The following is a 19,952-nucleotide window of genomic DNA, read 5'->3' as shown; positions in this document are numbered from 1 at the left end:
CTCCTTTTACCCCTCTGCTTCTAACCCCTCACTTCGCCCTGATTTCTCACCGCCACTTTCTGCCCCTGTGGGTGGCTCCCACCCAGCCCCACACATTTATCATTTATATTGCCCCTTCCACCTGTCCTCTCACCGTCCCTCCTTTTCCCTCTCTTGGCTTCTGTCTCCCTCTCCCACGACTTTCTCTTGAACACCAGCAGTGCGGGATCCATCTTAAAACCCTCAGCTTTGCTTCTTCCGTACACTTCTGCAGTGTCTGCAAAGTCAAATAAAACAAATGATGCCCTATTAGTGACTTGGGAGCACCAGGCTGTGGTCAGGCGGCTGATACGGCCTCCACTGCCTCCTGCCCGAGCCCCATGCTGGGCAGAGGTTGTATCCAGCACACAACAAACATGGCAGGTGAAGGTAATTACTGGGGTTTATTCAGGTCAAGTGGGGAGAAATTCCAGCACCTTCTGGTGAATGGGATTTTTGTCCCACCACGCCACCCCCATGGCACTTCCCATCCTTCCCACGGTCATACCAAGGGGACGGTTGGTCCTGCTGCGAGGTGTCGTTGAGCTGCCACCACAGCCAAAGTCTCCTCCGTGGCTGCTCGGTGCAGCAGGGGACAAAACAGGGGGAAGTTTTGCTCCGAGGCAGACATGGATCCCACAGCAATCCCACAGCAGCAGCTGTCTTAGAAGATGTTCCAACCCACTGAGCGGTGTTAGCCTCACACTCTCCTAGAAACCCTCTCCTTCAGGTAGAAAGGGGCACCGAGGAGATAGGACTGAACGAAGTGCACGTGGGTCTGTTTCTTTCGCTGCCTCGCCACAACTGTCACCTGGCTCCGCCACTCGTTGTGCAGCTTAGCTACTTTCTTCTGCTTTGGTGACAGCCATCAATTCACTCACAATCATCACCATCACATGGAAAACACTGCCTGGCCAAGTCAGTAAACCACACACACGGGGCTAATATCAATGAACAATGTCACTGCCCAGAGAGCAACAGGTCCTTCAGCCCCAGAAGGAAGGGACGAAACTCCACATAGCAAGGAAAAATCAAAGAGGAGGCAGCAATCCCTCCAGAATCCTCAAAAGGCAAAGAGAAAGTAAGCAGAGGGGCAAATCATGTGGAACAACGATGTGGTGGAAGGAGGAGTTGTCAGGTTTGTTTAGGAAGAATTTGGGATGGCTATCAGGAAGTATTTCTGAACTGCAAGCGGCATTAGGAAGTAGGACAGTGTCCTGCGGGATCTGCTTGCAAGAGCTCAAGCCAGGTGAGACAGAGCTCTAGGAAACATCTTCCAGAGAGTAATTCCGGTGGGGCAGGGTTGAGGGAAGAGACTGGATAGACGGTCCTTTCCTCCTTGACCTTCAGAGATGCCACAGCTGCGGACGGGAGGCACGCAGAGGTGTCGGCACACAAGCCTTTCCTTTCTCCACTTGCTGTGGCATAAATCACTTGAGTATGACTAGTGACTGCCACAGAGGTTGCGTCACTGAGCTGTTGGCACAGAGGGCTGTCTTCCTTGCACGCGAGCCAGTGTGGCAAAGGCCCTCTGATCTGGATGAGGGGGCTAGGGAAAGGGACGGAGGTGGACTAGGGCTGCCCCTGGACCATGGGCAAAGGACCTGTGGGCAGGGGACAGTGCTCGGGGGTGGGCACAGCACCCCAGCCCTGCCAGGGAGAGAGGCTGCCAGCTACCCTGTTGACACTCAGGTCCCCAATACACTCTCTCCACCCTTCCCACCCATGCTCTGATACGCTCTTAACAGCCTGCATTTCCTACCAGGATATTTTCATTTTGCTTGCCTCCCTCTTAGGCTTTCAAGGTGCCGCACAAAATTAGCAATTTAGGAAGCTGGGAAATAGAGGAATTAAAACCTGTTGCAGGAATGCCACCCAGATCACTTGGCATCACATTAACACACCCCTCCACTCTGTGTTTCTGTGGGTGGGTTGTGCCATTCCCATATGAATACTGTGGGCCAGGGAGTGAAGGTGCGTGGGGACAACGGGTTAACCTTTGCCACAGGAGGTTTTGGTGGCTCTGCTGTGTCCATTCCCCTCTGTTCCACATTATCCTGCCCGTTTGGGAATGGAGTGGTTACTCGCAGGCTGGAACACAGGCTTCTTCACTTTGCACATCTGTAATGAACAGTCAGAAACTCCTCAGTTCCTCTTGTAGGGGTCATGGCTAGGGGATGGCCAGCTGTTGCCAAACTTTCCTCCTCCAGCAGCTCCTTCTGCACAGAGACCATGGCATCTTGCAGCTGGTGAGTCCATGCTCTGGCATCATGACTGGCACCTTCAGGGTCCCTCTTCCTGGTGTTATCCTCTGGGACCTGGGTCACCTCAGTGTTGCCTCCATAGAAACCTCTGGTGCTATTGGTGAAACCTTTGCCCACATGGACCATGTGGACTTTCTTTCCAACTCTCTTCTTTTTCTTCCTGGTCGTGTTCTGGAAGAAGAGGCAGGTGAAGACCTGCTTGAAACGCTTGCGAAAATGCTTGGAGATGAGGGCGTAGATGATGGGGTTGAGGCAGGAGTTGGCATACGAAAGGCAGTGGGAAGCCAGGCGGCAAGCATAAGTGGCTTGGTTGAAGGGGAAGTGGCCAAACCAGAAGCACAGGATGACCAGGTGGTGGGGCAGCCAGCAGAGGCAGAACAGGATGGCCACAGCCACAATCATCTTGGTGACCTTACACTTGGCCTTCCGGGACTCTGCGATCCTTTCTATGGGGTCTATGGAGGTCCACAGGAACTTGATGGTCCTGGCGTACGCCAGGCTCACCACGATCACAGGCAGGAGATATCCAAAGACAAATGTGAGGATGTCCAGAATCTTTCGGCGCTGGTCCTCCCAGATGGGGACGCAGATGGGCACCTTGTGGTAATGGACAATCTGGTAGTAACTGAGGTAAGGCCCTGCGAAGAGCAGCGACAGCAACCAGATTGCTGCAATGGCCACTCCTGCATTTCGTGAGGTGCGGAGATCCCGGGACTTCAGAGGATAGCGAATGGCCAGGTACCTGGTGGGAAGGGGAAGGAGAGATGAAACACAACATAGGTTGTGTGAGATATCTCTCCTGCCCTATGGAACTGCCATCTGTGCAACCCTGCCCATGCAGCCACCCATCTCTCCCTCTCCTCACCTCATGGGATGGAAGGTTACAGTTAATTCACACGGGGTCATCCCAACAGTGGGTCTGGGATCTCCACTCACTACCCATGCTGCTGTGCTAGCTCAGGAAGGGCAAGCAGCGTGCCACTTGATCCAGGGAAGAGAAGGACAGGAGCAGGACCCAGAGGGCTCCCTCTTCTCTGGTGCATTGCTGCCCTGAGGCTTTGCTATTCTTGGTTTCACATGGTGGACACCAAGCCTCAGTGTATGCCTGCACTCCTCCTTCCCAAGCGAGGGCTGAGTAACCAGGCCGAGAGCTTGGCTTGGTTCTGGGAGAGGGCACAGCAAGACGGGGAGACTGGCTTTGTTGGCTGTGCTTCTGGGAAGACTCTACATGCTTCTTACAGGACTTTCAACAGGGTAAGGACTGGCCTTTCTCCCACCACTTAGCTCAAGGGTAGAAAACACATTGTCCCTGAGCTGAGGGACTCAGAGGGGAGGGGACGCTTACCTGTCAATGGAGACGGCGGCCAGGGTGAAGCTGCTGGCGTACATGGTGAGGTAGATCAGGAAATGCACAGCCTTGCAGGCAAAGGCCCCAAACAGCCACCCATCCAGGGTGTAAATGGTGGCCTGGAAGGGGACGCAGCAGACGATGAAGCACAAATCAGCCATGGCCAGATTAAGGATGAAGAGGTTGGTGGTATTGTACTTGATTTGTCTGTTCCGCAGCAGCACAGCCAGCACCAGCCCATTCCCCACAGTGCCCAGGAGGAAGATGAGGGAGAAGATGACGGGCACGATAATCCCCGCGGCTCGCAGTTCCAGGCTGTCAGAGGAGGCGTTCCAGTCTCCCGGCATCTCCTCGTCTGACTGTGGGAACCTGTGTGGGGACAAACGGAGACACAGCACCTGTGCATGGCCATAGGCAAGTGGGTGCTGCTCAGTGTTGGCCACAGTGGTCACCAGAGATCTGGCCCTAAAGTGCCTGATCCCAGCCTTTGTCTGATGCCCACATTTCTCCCAGAGATGCCAATCCCAACCAGCTGGTTAAATAATGACATCAAGATCCTCATGACGGCGCTGGCAAGAATGCTGTTGGGATCAGTCAGCCCACATCTGCCTGGCTCGAGTGGAGAAGGAGCCCCTTTCTCCTGCCTGTATTCACAGCCCCACCATGGCACCGCCTGTGCTCCCAGCCCCCTGAAGGAACGCCCCTGCCCTGCCACCTGCCCTCCCCTACATTCCTCCTACAATCCCAAAGCCGCTAAACCTCTTGGGATTGCTTGCTTTGGCACGTCTAGATCCTGGCCAGTGTTCAAAAGGGGGAGGCCATGGGGAGGGGGGCTCCCGTGGGCTGCGAGTGGTCCTGGCACCCTCATCCCAGGCCTGAGCTTCCTCCAGGAGCAGGGACCCTGATGCCTGGATGACACCCCACAGCAGCAGCCCCCACCAAACTCCCGCCCCAAGGGAGCTCCTTAAACTGGGACCACCTCCACCCCGGAGCTGGCTGCCCCTTGCTCCCTTTGCTGTAGTTATTACTCCACAGAGGAGAGGTGACTCAGGGCAGGTCTTCCTGACGCTGAGAGGTGGTCACGGGCTGGACGGTGGTGGCTAGGAGAGGATGGGGGGAGACCTTGGGGCTGCCTGAAACACAACACGATTATCACTGTGAAGGGGTGTAATTATTACTGCAGCTCAAGGTATTATAATTTGCAGCAAAAGTTCCTCCAGCCTGGAGTAACGCCGTGCTCAGGCAGGGAGCACCAACAGCCTATCTCCTAATGAGCCTTTTCTGTGTTGTGCTATCATTAGAACAAATTGTCCTTCGCTGAGCAGCAACCAAGACGGAAAGACACTGTTATCTAGCAACTGTTGACATGCAATTAACTCTTTTTTGGGTCATGCAAGCTCCTTCGCCCCACGCTCCCCCATCCCTCAGCTCACGCCACTTCTTCCCAGCAGCCTCTCTGTATCGCACTGAAAGGTTGTCCCTTCCTCCCTGGCTCTGTGGTCCCCTCTGTCCTACTGGAAACTATCTGATTCCTCCATCCTGACCCCATGGGATCTCCTCACTTGAGCAGAGGACCCTGGTTGTCCTGTGGGCACACACTCACAGAGAGGCAGTGTGGCATCTCTGGGCACTGTTGTGTCCCTGCTCAGGTAGCCCAAGGCCACCTCTTCCTTGGGAAGCCGACACTCACCTCTGCGAGGAAGGGCCTGCAGCTTCACCGCTTGCTCAGTGGAGGCCTCCGATGCAGCCTGGGAAAGCAGCGTTGAGGAAGATGTGGGCCACCGAAGAGTTTGTCCGAGCAGTCACCCCTGCCCGGTGCTCCACTGCCAACCCCTGCCTGCTTCCAGCTCTGCTCTCTCTTCTTCTGTCTCCCACACTCGTCTCTCCCCTCCTGGAGCTCCTCTCTCGATGTCTCCCCCTTTTCCCTCCCTCTGCTCTAGCTGCTGATCCATTGATCTCTGTTGTGTTTTTTTTTTTTTCCCCTCTCTCTGCGGTTGGGTTTGGAGTTAACTCCTCTCTGCCCAGCCTTCCCAAAGGCTCAGAGGCTCCCTGCTCCAGCGAGGAGAGGGCAGCCAAGAAAAAGTCTGCTGCTATGTAGTGGGAGGATGGAGGGGGACAGGGTCCCACGGACCCCGGCAGGCCCCCCTTAAGGCTGGGTGTTCAGGATGTGTTGCCCAGCACCTCCAGGGAACATGAATATCCCACCATGGTGAGTCTGGACGTGGCCTCATCCTTGGGATATGGGTCTAAACCCTCTGGAGCACGAGCAATTAATTGCTATTACTAGCTGTTATTAATTAATTGTTAGTAGCATGGCACAGAGCAGATCGAGTCTCTCCCACAACGTCTGACACAGAGAAGAAGGGGAAAACAGGTTTTGGTTTCCATCCAGCCCGGGTCTGCTTTCCACCAGCATTGCCAGGGCACTGCAGTGTGGGGAGGGAGGACAAGCCACGAAGGGAGGCCATCTCCAGAGGTTCAGCTCCCTCACTGCTGCCTGGGACAGCATGTGTGATGGCTGATGTGCTGAGAGGCAACAGTGACCCACGCAGCCCTCCTGCCCCCACCGCCCTGCCACCATGTCCATCCCCGTGAGTGATGGGACCGGTCCCCTGCAGACTTCCAGGTGCGCTGAGGCCAAGCGCAGCTAGACCTGAAGGCCACCAGCTTCCCTTGGCTGGGAAGGTCCTGGGCGCCTCTTCCAACGACGGGGCAAGATGCGGAGGAGAAGGAGGAGGCGCCGGCCCCTTCCCCTCCATGGAAACCCCGACGTCCCCGTCGGCGGCCTGGCGGGAGGGACGCTGCGTCCTCCCCTCCGGCGGGAGGGAGCGGGGTGTCCCCGCCGGCTATCAGCCGCGGTATCCAGGGAAAAGGGGAAGGCCGCGCCTCGGGACGCGGCGATAACCCGGGGGATGCGGCGGAGCCAGAGCCCGCAGTGCCGCTTCGCCATGGAGGGACCCCGCCGTGCCTGCCTCCTCCTCCTCTTCCTCCTCCTCCTCTGCCTGCTGCCGCCACCGGGCACCCCGGGCCCGCTGCCCCCGGAGAAGCCCCGGGAGCCGCCGCCGCCCTCCGGCACCGCTGACCCCGCCGCCCACCTGCTCCGCGGCCGCCCCTCGGCCCCGGTGCGGCCCTACAGCCTCTCCCTCTCCCCCGAGGACTACCGCTACTCCCCCAAGCCCCGCCACCTCCGGCCCGGCCGGCTGCGGCGGCTGCTGGGCTCGGCTTTCGACCCTTTCTGGATGGCGACCGAAGAGCCCCGCGGCCGCAACGGCAGCGTCCCCGAGGCGGAGGAGGAGAACCTGGAGGCGCTGAGCCGGGACCTGGCGGAGGGGGCCGGGCGGTACCGCCGCAAGCTGTGGCGGGAGGCGGAAGGGCTGGAACTGCCCCCGCTGCTGCCCCCCGGCCCGGGGCTTTCCCCCGAGCTGCCGGGGGTGCTGGCCCGCCGCCTGCGGCAGTGGCTGGTGGAGCGGGCCACCTGCCGCCTCACCTCCGCCTGGGTCGACCTGGGACCCGTCTTCTGGCCCCGCTGGGTGCGCCACACAGCCTGCGACACCGCACCCCCCGGCTGCTCCTGGCCCCCCGGCATGACCTGCCGCCCCGCGCAGCTCACCCACATCAAGCTGCTGGCCTGGCACTGCTGGGCGCCCCGGAGCCCCGGACCCCAGCACTGCGCCTGGCGGCAGATCCCCTACCCCGTCGTGGCCGCCTGCAAGTGCTCCTGCCGTTGAGGGGCCCGTGGAAGGACCCCCGACCTGGCGCCTTTTCCTGCAGCCAAATGGACCGAAGAAGCGAGGGGCTGCCTGGATGCACCCACGAGGCTGGGAAGACGAGGTGGAGGCCGGGGGGGGGCGTCCCAACTGGAGAAATAAACCACCAGAAGGAAGCGGGGACTGGCTGCTGCCATTGCTGTTTCTCGTCATAGTCTGTGGATGGGTGGAGGGGAACACAGCTGCTTCGCCCCTCACCCCTCACCTGCCAGCGCAGGGAGGTTGCACCGGTGGGGGCCCTTGTATGGCATTTATCTCTGGTGAAGGACGTAGGATGGGAAAATCACGGCACCCGATGGCAGGTTCAGACCCCATTTGCATCGGCCCCAGTGGGCTCAGTTTGAGCCAGGGCATCCCTGCGGGCAGAGAGAAAGGACAGAGGGACACCGGCTGGGAAGGGTCAGGGGGAGGTGGGTCACACACAGCCTGGAGAGGGGATGAAGGGTGTCAGTGGGAAGTGGGGGCAGGTTTGGGGCTGTGAAGGGACAGCCCGGTGAGGGTTATTTGGCCAGGCAGGTGGAAGAACTTGTGGGGGGCAGCAGGGATTCAGGGCTGGAAGAATCCGTGGGGGTGGGTGTCTGTGGAAACAGGATGGGACAGCACATTTCCCTACTTGGAGGTATAACGGGAGAGATATGGGGCTCCCACACACACCCCACTTGGTAGTGAAGGTAGCGTCTGGGCACCAGGGGGTTCTGGCAGATCAGCATAGGGATCTGGGGTAGGTGGTCGAGCCCAGGGTGGGAAATGGGTCCACAAAAAGTGGTGTTTGCCTCTACATTTCACCTAGCAAAAGGTCCTCTGCTTTTTGGGCTAAAAGCTGCAAACAGCTGCAGATCAGACCTAGTTCGGGAAGCCTTGAAGAAATAAAAGAGCTGGAGGCTTTGCCTGGGAATGCAATGTTAACACAGCGCCTGCATTATTCATTTCCAGCCTGCCATCGTCTGACCCTCCTGCCTTCCCCGGCGCCCCGGCACTCGCTCTGCCACCCTGCAAACCGCAGTCTGCTGCAGAGCTCGGCCTTGAAGCAGGCGGAGAGGCAACCGGAGCCAAGGGTCAGCTGCCGAGGGGCCTGGGAGAGATGGAGGGGAGAGGGAGGTCAGGGCGCCTGGGGAGGAGAGGAGAAGGAGGAGGAGGAGGAGCTGGGGGGAAGCACACATGTGCACGCAAGAGCAAGCGTGTGGATTGCAGGGGAGGGAGGCTGCTGCTGCCCTTGCTTGCGGCTGAGCAGCGAGAGCTCTATATGACTGAGGAAAGACTTCAAAGACGGAGCAGGGTTAAACTGCTTGTGGTGGCTGCCCTGAGCGCAGCAGAGACACGGGCAGGATGGTAGGGGTGGGCAATGGAGGTGGGCAAGTAGCGGGGAGCAAGGGGTGAAGGAACATCGGGCTCCAACAGCAGTGATTTGGTAGAGGGACCCAAACCCCCCCCCCGCGGAAGCGCCCATCAGGCTGAACCTTCATCCCCTCCAGGTTGCAAGAGGGGCCTGAGCGCGACCCCTTGCCATTTCCCCATTACATTCCCCATTCCCAAAATACTGCCCGTTGACAAGGGGGAAAGGTTTGCAGCACCCTGAGGGCCTGGCACCACACAGAGGGAACTCCACATCATACTTTATCAGCAGGCTGAGCTCAGGACCCTGTGGAAATGGAAAATTAAATAAAATTGGCACACAGTTACACTACCAGGTGCTCTGACAAGGTCTGGTGGCAGACCCATGGAAAACGCATTTGTCCCCTGCCCTCTGTAGCACGGAAAGCGCTGCAACCCCGCATTAACTTCTGTATGCCCCAGCAGTTGCTCTCGTTCGGGTCAGACGCATTATCGCCCTCATAGCTTGCTCCCTAATGGCAGGTAGCATTTTTCAGAGCAGGTCTTTGCTGGTGCGACCCAGTGCTCCGGCACCCAAGCTCAGCACAGCCGCATTTCGGCTGGAGTGTGTCTGTCCCCGGCTGCAGGCAGCTGGGACTCAGTTCAGCACGTGGGCAGGCGGCAGGAGACACATGATTTCTCATCTAGAGCAGAAGCGATGCAAACAAAGCAATCCTGAGAGATGCCCACGACCCACTTGTTCCTGCTTAAGTGCTAAATTGCTACCCCAGCACGGCTCGGGGGAACAAATCCAGAGATCCCAGCCTGCTGTGTGTTCTCCGCTGTGCGAAAATTGCAGCTGACAGAGGAAAATTACAGGTTTCTGTCACCTGCTCTGCCCCCAGCCTCAGCCCCAGGCAGACACAGGCCCTCTTGCCACACTACTGGCCTCTGCCACCTCGTCTTTCCCGATGCCCGATGGCCTCTCTGGAGTGAGATGCAGCTCCCAAGGCAGGTTTGGGAATGCCGCAGCGATGGACAAAGCCTTGGAGCCAGCCCTGGGGACCGAGCGAGCCTCACGCCCAACACCCCAGAGTGGGAAGGGGAGAAAGGAGGACCAGAGCTTTGCCCAGCCCATGCCCTCTTTCCCAAACCAGCTGCTGGTGGCACAGGTTGCCAAGGGACTGGGAAACCCTCCCTGCCTTGGTGGGGAATTTCAGCAGGCAGATCTGCCGCTGTGACGCTGCTGGACCTACAGGAGACGTGGAGGAAGCAGGAGACCTCATGCATACCGGCAAGGAGACAGCAGGAGCTGCGGCACTTCAGTGCCTGGACTGAAGCTTCCAGGAAGACACAGCAGAGTGTCCGGTCACAGCAAGAGAGGATGGGGATGAGCTGCAGCTCCCGGATGAGAAAACAAGAGCCGGACAAATACCCACTGCACTGCAGGACACCTTTAATGACACAAAAGCTGGTCGCCAGCACCGCTGCCAGGATGCTGCAAGAGCCACAGCCTCCCACAGGCTGCGACATCTCGAGGACCGGTCCTGATTTCGGCAGCGTGCTGCTCAAGCCCTTTCCCCCGGCACAGGCACTTGGGTCACGGGCAAGGAAGGTGCCGGAGGAGGCGTTTGCTGACCCCTCAAGGCAGTGCTCCGTGTTTCCGTCCCACCTCAGTGAAAGCTTCCACACAGCGATCAATGTCTTCATCGCTGTGCACGGCTGATATCTGGACCCGGATGCGGGCCTTTCCCTTGGGGACCACGGGGTAGCTAAAGCCAATGACATAAATGCCTGGGGAGGAAATGTATCAGGAGTCAGAGCTGGCTGGAGGGAAGGAGGCTGAGGTGGCACTGGGTGACAGAAAGGCTTCTGGATCCTCCCTCCCCTCTCAGTAACCGTTTCCAAGCTTCAGGGTTTTCAAGTGGCATCTGCTCCCAAGCATGGAAATGAGAGTTAGGGACAGTGATGGGGATGGAGTCCAGCATGGCAGGGCAAGAGAGCTAATGTAAACCCCCCCACACCCCACCCCTCAAAGAGAAAGGAGGTGAAGCCTGCAACGTCTGCAGGAGACCACAAGGAAATTTGCAGCTGGAGAGTACAGGAAAAACAGATTTCATGCAGGAACATCCTCTGGAGGAGGGATGGTGGTGGCACCGCCACCGGCTGTTCCTTCCCTCAAGGCATGTGTCTGCATCTAGAGCACCCTCCCCAGTTCACCTCTGTTCAGCATGTCCTCAGCCATCACTGCAGCCAGCCGAGCGTCCCCAAGCATGACAGGACAGATGGGGTGGTCTTTCCCTGAGATGGTGAAGCCAGCTGCCGTCATCTTGCTTCTGAACCTGGTGGAGAGAACAAGAGGATGAGTGAAGCCTCATCACCCCTGTCCTTGGGGACTGCTGCCCCGCTTTCCCCTGGGAGCCCCTGCATCTCCTGTGCAGGGGAAAAGATCTCTCTTTTTGGAGTGACCTTTTGCCGTTTCCTGCTCAATGGCAGGGAGGCAGCAGCTGCTTGAGAGGCAGATGTGTCCCAGCTCATAGAGCATCCAGCCGTGATGCATCTGCCCCCACATCTGTCTGACACAGAGGCATATCCTGCAATTTCCCCTGAGACCTCCTTGGCCATGACTTGCAAATTGCCTTCACGGCTGTCACTGGGGGGGGGGGTGGGGGTGGTGAACAAACACACGTGGACAACTCATTCCAAATGAACCTCTCCCCCTGTTCCCACACCCCAGTACGACCCCCTCACCGTTGGGTCTTGGCAGCCATGGACTGTGCAATAGCATTGCTCTCCATGAGGAGGTCCAGGGCCTTGGACGCACAGCCCACCACGGCAGGGGGCAGGCTGTTGGAGAAGAGGTACGGGCGGGAACGCTGGCGGAGCAAATCGATGAGGGGTTTGGGGCCAGTTGTGTACCCGCCTGCAGATGGAGGACAGAGAAATGGACAAGGCACCACAGGGTGACCTGTTCAGAGTGGAGCTCCTCAAAGCCAACCTGTCACCTACAACAAGAATTTCAGTACAAACCAAGCCAAAAAAAAAAAAAAAAAAATCACAGCTGATGCCTTTTACCCAGAGTTTCCACCTTGACCCCGAAGGCAAATGAATAGGGAAGATGAAAGCAGAAGGAGCACACAGCAGGACCTCCCTTGGCCCTGCAGCAGGGTCTCAAACTGAGCCTCATGCAACCAGCAGAAGAGGACAACATGCATTTGTTGCTCTGTCATTAGACAGAGGAAGGAAACATCAAAGCGATGCTGTGGAGCTCTTTAGCATGTGGAGGTCCTTCAACAGGGAAATGCCTTCACCTGCAGCTCCTCCAAGAGCTTTCCCCAGGGTGGAGTTGATGATGGTGACTTTGTCCATCACTCCCAGGAGCTCATCGGTACCCCTGCAGAAAAAGGAATACCACATTACCAGCTGTGCCAGCACGCACCAGGGAAGCTGCTCTACACCTGATGTCTCAAGGGAAACAAAGCGCCACCAGACAGGTCTCTGGTGTACCCCCTTCTGGTAAAGGAAGAACACTCCCTGTGCTAGTTCAGCCCAAGTGTTGACCTTCCCTTCTCCTGCAGAAGGGCTAAGCTGGGATCTCCCGAGATAAGGGATGAAGAAACCCATGCTCTTACGAATGGGAGAGCACTCAAACTTCCCACACAGAAGTTTAATAGTCCAGAGAACTGGACATCGACGTAGGTCTTGTACATGCCTCAGACATGCCACACCATTAGCATACTCCAGGGAAAAACAGTTGCCTGGCTAGAGTAGACAATATCCTCTGAGGTGGGCTGTGCACATCACTGATGTGCTGCCCCAGATGTACACAGGCCTAAAGCACCCATGTCCAGGTCTACACTAGTGGAACCAACCAGACATAGCCAACGTGCTCTGCAACTTCACGTCCTCCAGCCCAAAAAGGCAGGACTGGGCATGGCCACCCACCTGTTGGATCTCTTGAAACAGTGTTGTAGACAGTGTTCACACTGAAACACAGTGTTGCACCAGGTTCACACTGAAACTGGCACAAGTCACCAAGCGCTCGGTGACCATTCCCTCTTCCTCAAGCCACTGTGCGCTTAGATACCTCAGTGCAGTCAAACAGTTGGTTTTGCAGCTGGTGGGACCACAGAGCCCACTGGGACAGAGCAACAAGGTCTACCTCAACTCATGGGATGGCTAGCATGCCCCAAGGAAGGAAGATTACAAGACTAAAAGACCATCCTAATATTTCTTCCTTATGAAGACTTAAACTTGAGAAAGCTCAGTACTACAAGGTCTGGAATATACTAAAGCTCAGCACGACCATCTCTCTTGTTAGTGATGAAGCGTCACCAGGAGTGGCATCCCTTCTCTTAAAAGGTCCCTCTTGCACCATCATTTTGATCCACAATGAAAGATTTGCCACAGCCTCAGTGAGAAAACGAGGCAAGTTTTCTTGCTTAGTTCCCACTTCTCACCCATTTCACACCTTAATGTGGACTTGCCAGCTTCCCACACGAGATCTGCCTAGAGAGGGGAGAGCTAGAAGGGAGCTCTTCATAGAGCAACTTTTGGCTTTTTCAGAGATGCCTTTTTCCTCTTGTCATCTCCTGCACTATCCTTCCATCTGAGGAGGGTCCCATTGCTCATTCCTACAGGTGTTGTCTCACACAGGTCTCTACCTTCCAATAGAGAGACAGCAGGAAGGACCACCCAAACAAAACAAGCATGGGAAGCGTCCATTCTCAGCAAACACCTGCACAAGTGCATTACTTGGCACCTGGAGGATCTCCAGGGATGGAGGAAAAAGCTGCCCTGAGGGAACTAATCAAAGCTAACTCCACAAAACCCCCAAGAACCAAGCATTTGAAAGTGATGACTGAGAGAAGAAGGATTTGGAAGTCAGGAATTCCAACTGCTTGCCAAGAGAGGCAGATGAGATGATCGCACCATCCCTTATGCACACAGAAGTGGCTGTCATGTTGGGATGGGTCATTGCTAAAGTACCTCCCTTCAATCCCCTCAGGTGCCCCAAAGATAGGGTGTGAAGCCTTCAAGAAATGGTGGCATCAGGAATCCCTACACAAAAATACGTTGGTTATCAGCGCCTTTGGCCTTGCTTCAGAGGTAGTCAGGGTCAGAGGGGAGAAACAGCCACTTACCGGCCATTGGGTCCCAGGAAGCCTGTGGCATGGCATTCGTCAATGAAGACCAGGGCATCATACTTCTGGGCCAGCTGGCAGATCTCCCTCAAGGGTGCAATGTCACCATCCATGGAGAAGGCACCGTCGGTGGCCACCAGCCGCAGACGATGTTTCTGTGGGAGGGAGAGCGGCATCCCCAGGGGTGAAGATGTCACCCTGAGGAGAGAGGCTGGCGGAGGAGACCAGAACATGGTCCAACTCTGGTAGGTAATCGATATACCTAACCAAGATGGGGGGTTTGCACTGCAATCAGCTGCTTCCCCACCTTGCCTCTCCATGCCTACCCGTGCCTATTGGCAAAACCGATGCCTATTGCATGGGAAAAGGCAGAGCTCACCCTTCGGGGCTGGTTACTGCACAGGTAGCACAGCCAAGCGAGCACCCTCACGTTGGGGTGGGAGCAGACCTCCGTACCTGCGCCTCCTGCAGCTTCGCCTCCAGGTCCTGCATGTCCATGTGCTTGTAGCGGTACTTGTTAGCCTTGCACAGGCGGATCCCATCGATGATGGAGGCATGGTTCAGCTCATCCGACAGCACTGCATCCTCCGGGGTCAGCAGGGCCTGGCCGTGCCAAACAAAATGATCATCCTTTGCTCCGGGGCAACACATCACTGAGATCTTCCAGCGTCTCTCAGAGCAGAGGACGGGGCTGTGTTTCATTGCAGCTGCCACGTCTCTCCTGGCACCGCTAAACTTTCCATTTTCCTTACCAGCCACCTTATAGCTTGATCTCCTTAGGCCAGGCTCTTGTCTGTGGCTTCTGAGCTCAAAACCTCCCTCCCCTTCCCTTCCCTAGGAGTCCTGGGGGATCACCCCTTCCCCTCACCTACACTTCAAGGGGGAGTACACACGACCCAGGAAATGGGAGCCCTCCCAAAAAGCTGGAGCCGTCTGGGAAAGGAGGAGGCGAGGGCTGTTTAAACAGCTCTATGTGGCAACCCCAGTCCAAGGACACCAAGTCAGGGTTCTCCACCACCGGTCACTGCCATCTTCTCTGTAGCACAGAGCTCACATCAGAGCCTCTGGAAGGCACGGCAGGCACATCATCATCGCCTCCCTCCTCCACGTGCAGCACAAGGAAAGCCCTACAAACCTCAAAGATACCAGCGTTGGCATCAAAGCAGCTGGCGTAGAGAATGGCATCTTCCCGCTGGTGGAAACGCGCGATCTTCTCCTCCAGGTCCTTGTGTATGCTCTAAAGAGAAGAGAGAAGCGAGCGTCACCGGTGGGGCAGCGCAAGTTCTCGCTTGCCCGCTGCTGTTAGACGCTGTCTGCAAGGGAGGGAACAGCCAAGTTTTATCCTTAGAAAAGGTGTGTGTGTGTGCGTGGGAGAAGTTAACTGTGCTCAGAAAGCACTTGCAAACGCCGCCCTAAAATGCGGTTATGGGTTTAGGGGCCAAAAGCGCAGCAGGGAGACACCAAGCTCCCCACCCACGGGGGAGCAGCTCCGAGTTTTCTCTGCGCCTCACCAGCCAGGGCTCTGAGAGGCCTCTGGCAGGGATAAACCAGGGTGGGTTCGACAGAGACGTTTCAAGTCAGGCTTTTGGTAATTACGACCCTTAAGGGGAGGGGGAAAAGACATTCATTTTCTGAATCTGGAGGGGTGTTACGTTTCTTTGCTCCCTGAGGGGTTGTGAATGGTTTAAGTTGGTGTATTTCCAGATCTTTGGCGAGCGGGGAATTCATTATTTTTTTTTCCCCGCCTGGCCACGTGTACCTTAGCCCTATGCCCGGTGGGGAGGCTGAGCGGAGAGGGAAATCTCAGAGGGGAGGCCGAGCAGGGGATGCTGCCCCGGTACCTGGGTACCGCAGATGAAGCGGACGGAGCTGAGCCCGGCACCGAACTTCTCCAGGGCCTCCACGGCCGCCCGGATCACCTCGGGGTGGCTGGAGAGCCCCAGATAGTTGTTGGCGCAGAAGTTGAGGATCCCTGGAAGAGAGAAAGAGAGAGAAACGCGGGCGTCGCAAAGGAGGATGAAGCCCGGAGCCCTCCCCGCCCCCCCCTCCCCGGTACGCACCGGCTCCGCCGCCGGCCAAACGGAGGTGGGGACCTTGTCGGGAAGCGATGACCCGCTCGTTTTTCCAAGTGCCGGCCCCTCGGATGTCTTCCAGCTCCTTTTCCAACCGCTGGCGGAGATGAACCACCGCCGCCGCCGTTCCCGAAGCGGCCCGGGGGCTGCCGGCCCCGCCGCCCCGCAGCAGCCCCCACGCCGCCGTCCCACCGCGCCACATCCCCGCTTGGACACGCCCACGCCGGCGAGGGGGGCGGAGCCCCGGCGGCCAATGGCCATTGGCCGCCGGGGCTCCGCCCCCCTCGTCGGCCAATGACCATGGACCCCCGCGGCTCCGCCCCCTCGCCGGCGTCGGGGGCGTGGTTTCGATATGGCTCCGCCCCCTCGCCGGAGCCGCTCGTGGCTTGAATGGACTCGGGCACCTTCCAGGTGTTGTTCAAGCCTTGGGTTGTTTTTGTTTTTGGGAAACCTCTTTTATTCCAAGGGTTTTAGGCACACACACACACACACACACACACACACCCCCCAGGTGATCCCTGGGAGGGATTTGCGGCAAGCGCATCCACGGGGATTTAGGAACCGTTCGGGGAGACGGGGGGGGGAGGTGTCGTGTAGAATCATGTAATCGTAGAATAATTTAGGTTGGAAGGGAACTTGAAAGGTCATCCCACCTCCCCCTGCAATGAACAGGGACACCTTCAACTACATCAGGTTGCTCAGAGCCCCGTCCAACCTGACCTCGAATGTTTCCAGGGATGGAGCATCTACCACCTCCCCGGGCAATCTGTGTCAGTGTTTTGCCACCCTCATTGTAAAAAATTTCTTCCTTATATTTAGTCTAAATCTACCCTCTTTAGCTCAAAACCATTAGCTCTCCTATTGCTACACTCCCCGATAAAGAGTCCCTCCCCGTCTTTCCTGTAGGCCCCCTCTAAGTACTAAAAAGGCCACAATAAGGTTTCCTCGGAGCCTTCTCTTCTCCAGGCTGAACAGCCCCAACCCAGCCTTTCTTCATAGGAGAGGTGTTCCATGCCTCTGGTCATTTCTGTGGCCCTCCTCTGGACCCGCTCCAACAGGTCCATGTTTTTCCTGTGCTGAGGACTCCAGAGCTTAACACAATACTGCAGGTGGGGTCTCACGAGAGCGCAGTAGAGGGCCCGAGGGATTTGGGAGCAACAGGCCGTCATGGACCTTGATGATCGAGAATCCCTGGAGCATTAGGTATCCCGACCTAAAGGATTTCAAGTCCTCAGCACAGGTGACTTGGACCCTCGTGTCTAGCTGGTTTATGGGTGCCCACTACAGAGTGTAAAGAACCAAGGGTTTATAGGATTTGGGTACATCAAGCTGAATTGACCAAGAGTCCTTTGGTTTGAGAGGTTTAGGACTTACCAGCTGAAGGAGACTAGGTACCTGAGCCTCAGGAATTTAAGCACCTTTGGCTGAAGGGGTTTATGACCCACAGGCCCACCAGGTTTGGACACAAAGAGCCCAGCTGGATCAGGCATCTCCATCCTCCCCTATAGCTGATTAGGGATACTGTGGCCAGGGTGGTTTAGACCCCTGCTGTCCAGCGTGTCCAGGAGGATTAGGCACCAGACTCTTGAAAGGGGTTTAGGGTTTTCAGCCTGGGTGGTCTGGGAGCCTTCCATCCAAGGGTCTCAGGAACAAGAGCCCAAAGGGATTAGGTGCCTCCAGGCCAAGGATTTGAGTACCCTGAACTACACAATTTGGGATCCTTGACGCTAAAAGGCTCAGGCATCATCTACCCAAGTGATTTAGGATCATCAGTCCAGTGGATCTGGGAGATACCATGCAGGAGGGTGAGGACCCTGGGCCCATGAGATTTAGGCACAGCAAGCCTGAGGGGACTGGGAACCCACAGCCCCTGGGATTTCAGAGCTGCTGGACCAGGTGGTTGGGGATCTTGACATCCAAGGAGCTTAGATGTCTCTAGCCAAGGGGGATTAGGCACCTCCTGCCTGAGGCTCAGACCCTGCTGAGCAGTAGGGCAGGCCAGGCCATCAGGACCGCCCAGCCCTTCCTGGGGAGGGGCGCTGGCAGGGGACAGGCAGGCCCTGGAGCTGTGCCAGCCCCCACTGGGCACAAAGCCAGAGCACTGAGATGACAGTGGGGCCGCCCTGGCTGCCCACCCCAGCCTTGCCCACGGAGCTGCCCACTGCCGTGCTCCGGCTGTTCCTCCCCGGGGAGCAAAGCTGCTCACAGCCGTGTTTGTCTCTCCTCCCCAGGGATCAGCTCCTTGAAAGCAAACGTGGACAGACCCTGGCCCCACTCCACCTCCTCCTCCATCCTGTTCCTGCCCCAAGAGTCCCCTCGGCAGCTCCACAGGCGGGTGGGCAGCCCCATCGCCCAGCCGGATGGGTGGTTATCTCCAGCACCAGGCAGACCTCACACCCAGCAGCCCAGTACCTCGCCTCGTCCCCATGGTGGGGACCCGGGGTGGCGGAGGAGGGAGTGGGGAGCCCCTCTTCCTCCTCCTGGGAAGGCTGTGGCTCTCACAGCTGTATGTCCCCGCTTCCCCTCCAAGACACGCAGAGCCTTTCCCTGGCCCCAGCGAATACACAACCCCCCCGGGAGCTGGGGCAAGATCAGGAATTGAAATCCTGTACGGCCTCAACAGACATGCAGGGTCACCATCACCCCCAACACAGAACAAGCAGCCCAGTATTAAAAAAAAAAAAACAACAGACACACACAAGGAATTTCTGAGACATCGAAATAAAAACCCAGACCAGTAACTCTTAAAAATTGGAACTCTCCGTACCAAAGATGTTCCTTTTTTCTTTCATTAACTGCCTTGTTTTAGCTATTTCCAGACAGGAATAGATCAATTCTTTATAAAACACAATAGAAAGGGGTAAAAATAAAGGCAAAAGCTATTTACAGAAACCAAAGGGGAGAGTACCGAAACGCCCCTAGACTTCTCACTTCTTCTTGGGTGATTTCCGGGCGCTGGATTTGGCTTTGGGTTTCGACCGCTTTGCCTTCTTGGTCTTGGACGACTTCAGCGACTTGACCTTAAAAGTCTTTGTCGTCTTGGCTTTCTTCGGGCTGGCCCTCGACTTCTTCCTGGCTTTCCTGGCGGCAGATTTGGGCTTCTTCGCTGGCGACTTGGCTTTCCTGGCCCTCACTGCTTTCCGGGGCGATGTGGATTTCCTGGCCACCTTCTTCCTCCTCTTCTTGGCCGGGGACTTCTTCGCCTTGCTGGCCTTGGCCAAGCGGAAAGAGCCGGAGGCGCCGATGCCTTTGGTCTGCTTGAGGATGCCGGCGGCGAGGAGGCGCCGTATGGCGAGCCTGATCTGGACGTCGGCGTTCTGGCCCACCTTGTAGTGGCTCTTCACATACTTCTGGATGGACTGGCGGGAGGAGCCGCCGCGGCTCTTCTCGGCCCGGATGGCCGCCGCGATCATGTCCGAGTAGGTGGGGTGGGCCGCCGGCCGCCGCGCCGACCTGGCCCGCTTGGGTTTGGCGGCCGGAGCCGGGGCTGGGATCGGGCTGTCCGTCATGGTCGGTGCTTCGTTCCCGGGATGTTCTGCTATCCCCTTACGGTGGGAAGCTTGGCCCGGTCCGGCCCGGGACCCCCGCCCCTGGGCGGGGAGAGGCTGAGGAGAGGAGCGGTGGGGAACGACCGCCGCGGACCCGGTGCCGGTGCCGGTGCCGCTCCCGCCGCCGCCGCTGCGGCCGCGCCCGCCGCCGCCGGCATTTAAAGGCGCGGCGCGGACCGCGGGGAGGACTGCCCCGCGCGCGCCATCCCGCCCTCCCGCCGCCGGCGGTGTCCCCGTGTGTCCCCCGCCACGCCCCGACCCGCCCCGGCGGCCCGGCCGGCTGGGACAGTGAGGGACATCAGGGGACGAGGGGGGACACCTCGGGGGCGATAACGGTGGGACAAGGAGGGACAATGGGTGGGGACAAGGAGTGGCACTGGGGGGGTCACTGGGGAACAAGGAGGAGCACTTGGGAGACACTGGGTAGGGACAAGGAAGGACACTGGAGGGGACAACAGCAGGACAAGGAGAAGCACTTGG

At 57.6% G+C, this 19,952-nt stretch overlaps 4 protein-coding genes across 5 annotated transcripts; 1 reads left to right on the top strand and 3 right to left on the bottom strand.

The window, feature by feature from the left end:
* Window positions 1-425: 425 nt before the first annotated feature.
* On the bottom strand, window positions 426-6,230 carry GALR3 (galanin receptor 3). 2 transcript variants are annotated; one of them, XM_054188604.1, is made up of 3 exons: window positions 5,321-6,230; window positions 3,628-3,999; window positions 426-3,024 (listed from the first exon to the last, which is right to left on the bottom strand). In XM_054188604.1, exons 2-3 carry the CDS (start codon window positions 3,975-3,977, stop codon window positions 2,127-2,129), a joined length of 1,248 nt encoding a protein of 415 aa, XP_054044579.1. In that variant the 5' UTR covers window positions 3,978-3,999; window positions 5,321-6,230; the 3' UTR covers window positions 426-2,126. The 2 variants fall into 2 exon arrangements, with proteins under 2 accessions (XP_054044579.1, XP_054044578.1); XM_054188603.1 differs by lacking the exon at window positions 5,321-6,230 and having other exon boundaries at window positions 3,628-4,269.
* Window positions 6,231-6,424: 194 nt separating this feature from the next.
* Window positions 6,425-7,401, top strand: LOC128902457 (noggin-like). The gene has a single exon (XM_054185517.1). The coding sequence runs from the start codon at window positions 6,543-6,545 to the stop codon at window positions 7,356-7,358; it is 816 nt and encodes a 271-aa protein (XP_054041492.1). The 5' UTR covers window positions 6,425-6,542; the 3' UTR covers window positions 7,359-7,401.
* Window positions 7,402-10,147: 2,746 nt separating this feature from the next.
* GCAT (glycine C-acetyltransferase) lies at window positions 10,148-16,146 on the bottom strand. Its single transcript, XM_054185504.1, has 9 exons — window positions 15,913-16,146; window positions 15,694-15,824; window positions 14,988-15,089; window positions 14,309-14,455; window positions 13,853-14,007; window positions 12,020-12,102; window positions 11,460-11,631; window positions 10,929-11,050; window positions 10,148-10,502 (listed from the first exon to the last, which is right to left on the bottom strand). The coding sequence occupies exons 1-9, from the start codon at window positions 16,124-16,126 to the stop codon at window positions 10,351-10,353; spliced, it is 1,278 nt and encodes a 425-aa protein (XP_054041479.1). The 5' UTR covers window positions 16,127-16,146; the 3' UTR covers window positions 10,148-10,350.
* A 2,520-nt stretch (window positions 16,147-18,666) lies between these two features.
* On the bottom strand, window positions 18,667-19,628 carry LOC128909873 (histone H5). Its single transcript, XM_054202250.1, has one exon. The coding sequence runs from the start codon at window positions 19,431-19,433 to the stop codon at window positions 18,852-18,854; it is 582 nt and encodes a 193-aa protein (XP_054058225.1). The 5' UTR covers window positions 19,434-19,628; the 3' UTR covers window positions 18,667-18,851.
* Between the last annotated feature and the right edge of the window lie 324 nt (window positions 19,629-19,952).

This window comes from Rissa tridactyla, chromosome 1 (genome assembly GCF_028500815.1).
Source record: "Rissa tridactyla isolate bRisTri1 chromosome 1, bRisTri1.patW.cur.20221130, whole genome shotgun sequence".
NCBI lineage: Eukaryota > Metazoa > Chordata > Aves > Charadriiformes > Laridae > Rissa > Rissa tridactyla.
This window is presented reverse-complemented; position numbering and strand designations above follow the sequence as displayed.

Bases quoted from the DNA above. Each gene is read 5' to 3' on its own strand.
- GALR3 (XM_054188604.1), bottom strand. From the start codon at position 3,977: ATGCCGGGAGACTGGAACGCCTCCTCTGACAGCCTGGAACTGCGAGCC. The intron at 3,025-3,627 runs GTAAGCGTCCCC...CCTTCCCACCAG, and splicing joins GCCGCCGTCTCCATTGACAG to GTACCTGGCCATTCGCTATC.
- LOC128902457 (XM_054185517.1), top strand. From the start codon at position 6,543: ATGCGGCGGAGCCAGAGCCCGCAGTGCCGCTTCGCCATGGAGGGACCC.
- GCAT (XM_054185504.1), bottom strand. From the start codon at position 16,126: ATGTGGCGCGGTGGGACGGCGGCGTGGGGGCTGCTGCGGGGCGGCGGG. The intron at 15,090-15,693 runs GTACCGGGGCAG...TCTTCTCTTTAG, and splicing joins GCTTCATCTGCGGTACCCAG to AGCATACACAAGGACCTGGA. The intron at 10,503-10,928 runs GTGAACTGGGGA...TTTCCTCCCCAG, and splicing joins TGAGGACATGCTGAACAGAG to GCATTTATGTCATTGGCTTT.
- LOC128909873 (XM_054202250.1), bottom strand. From the start codon at position 19,433: ATGACGGACAGCCCGATCCCAGCCCCGGCTCCGGCCGCCAAACCCAAG.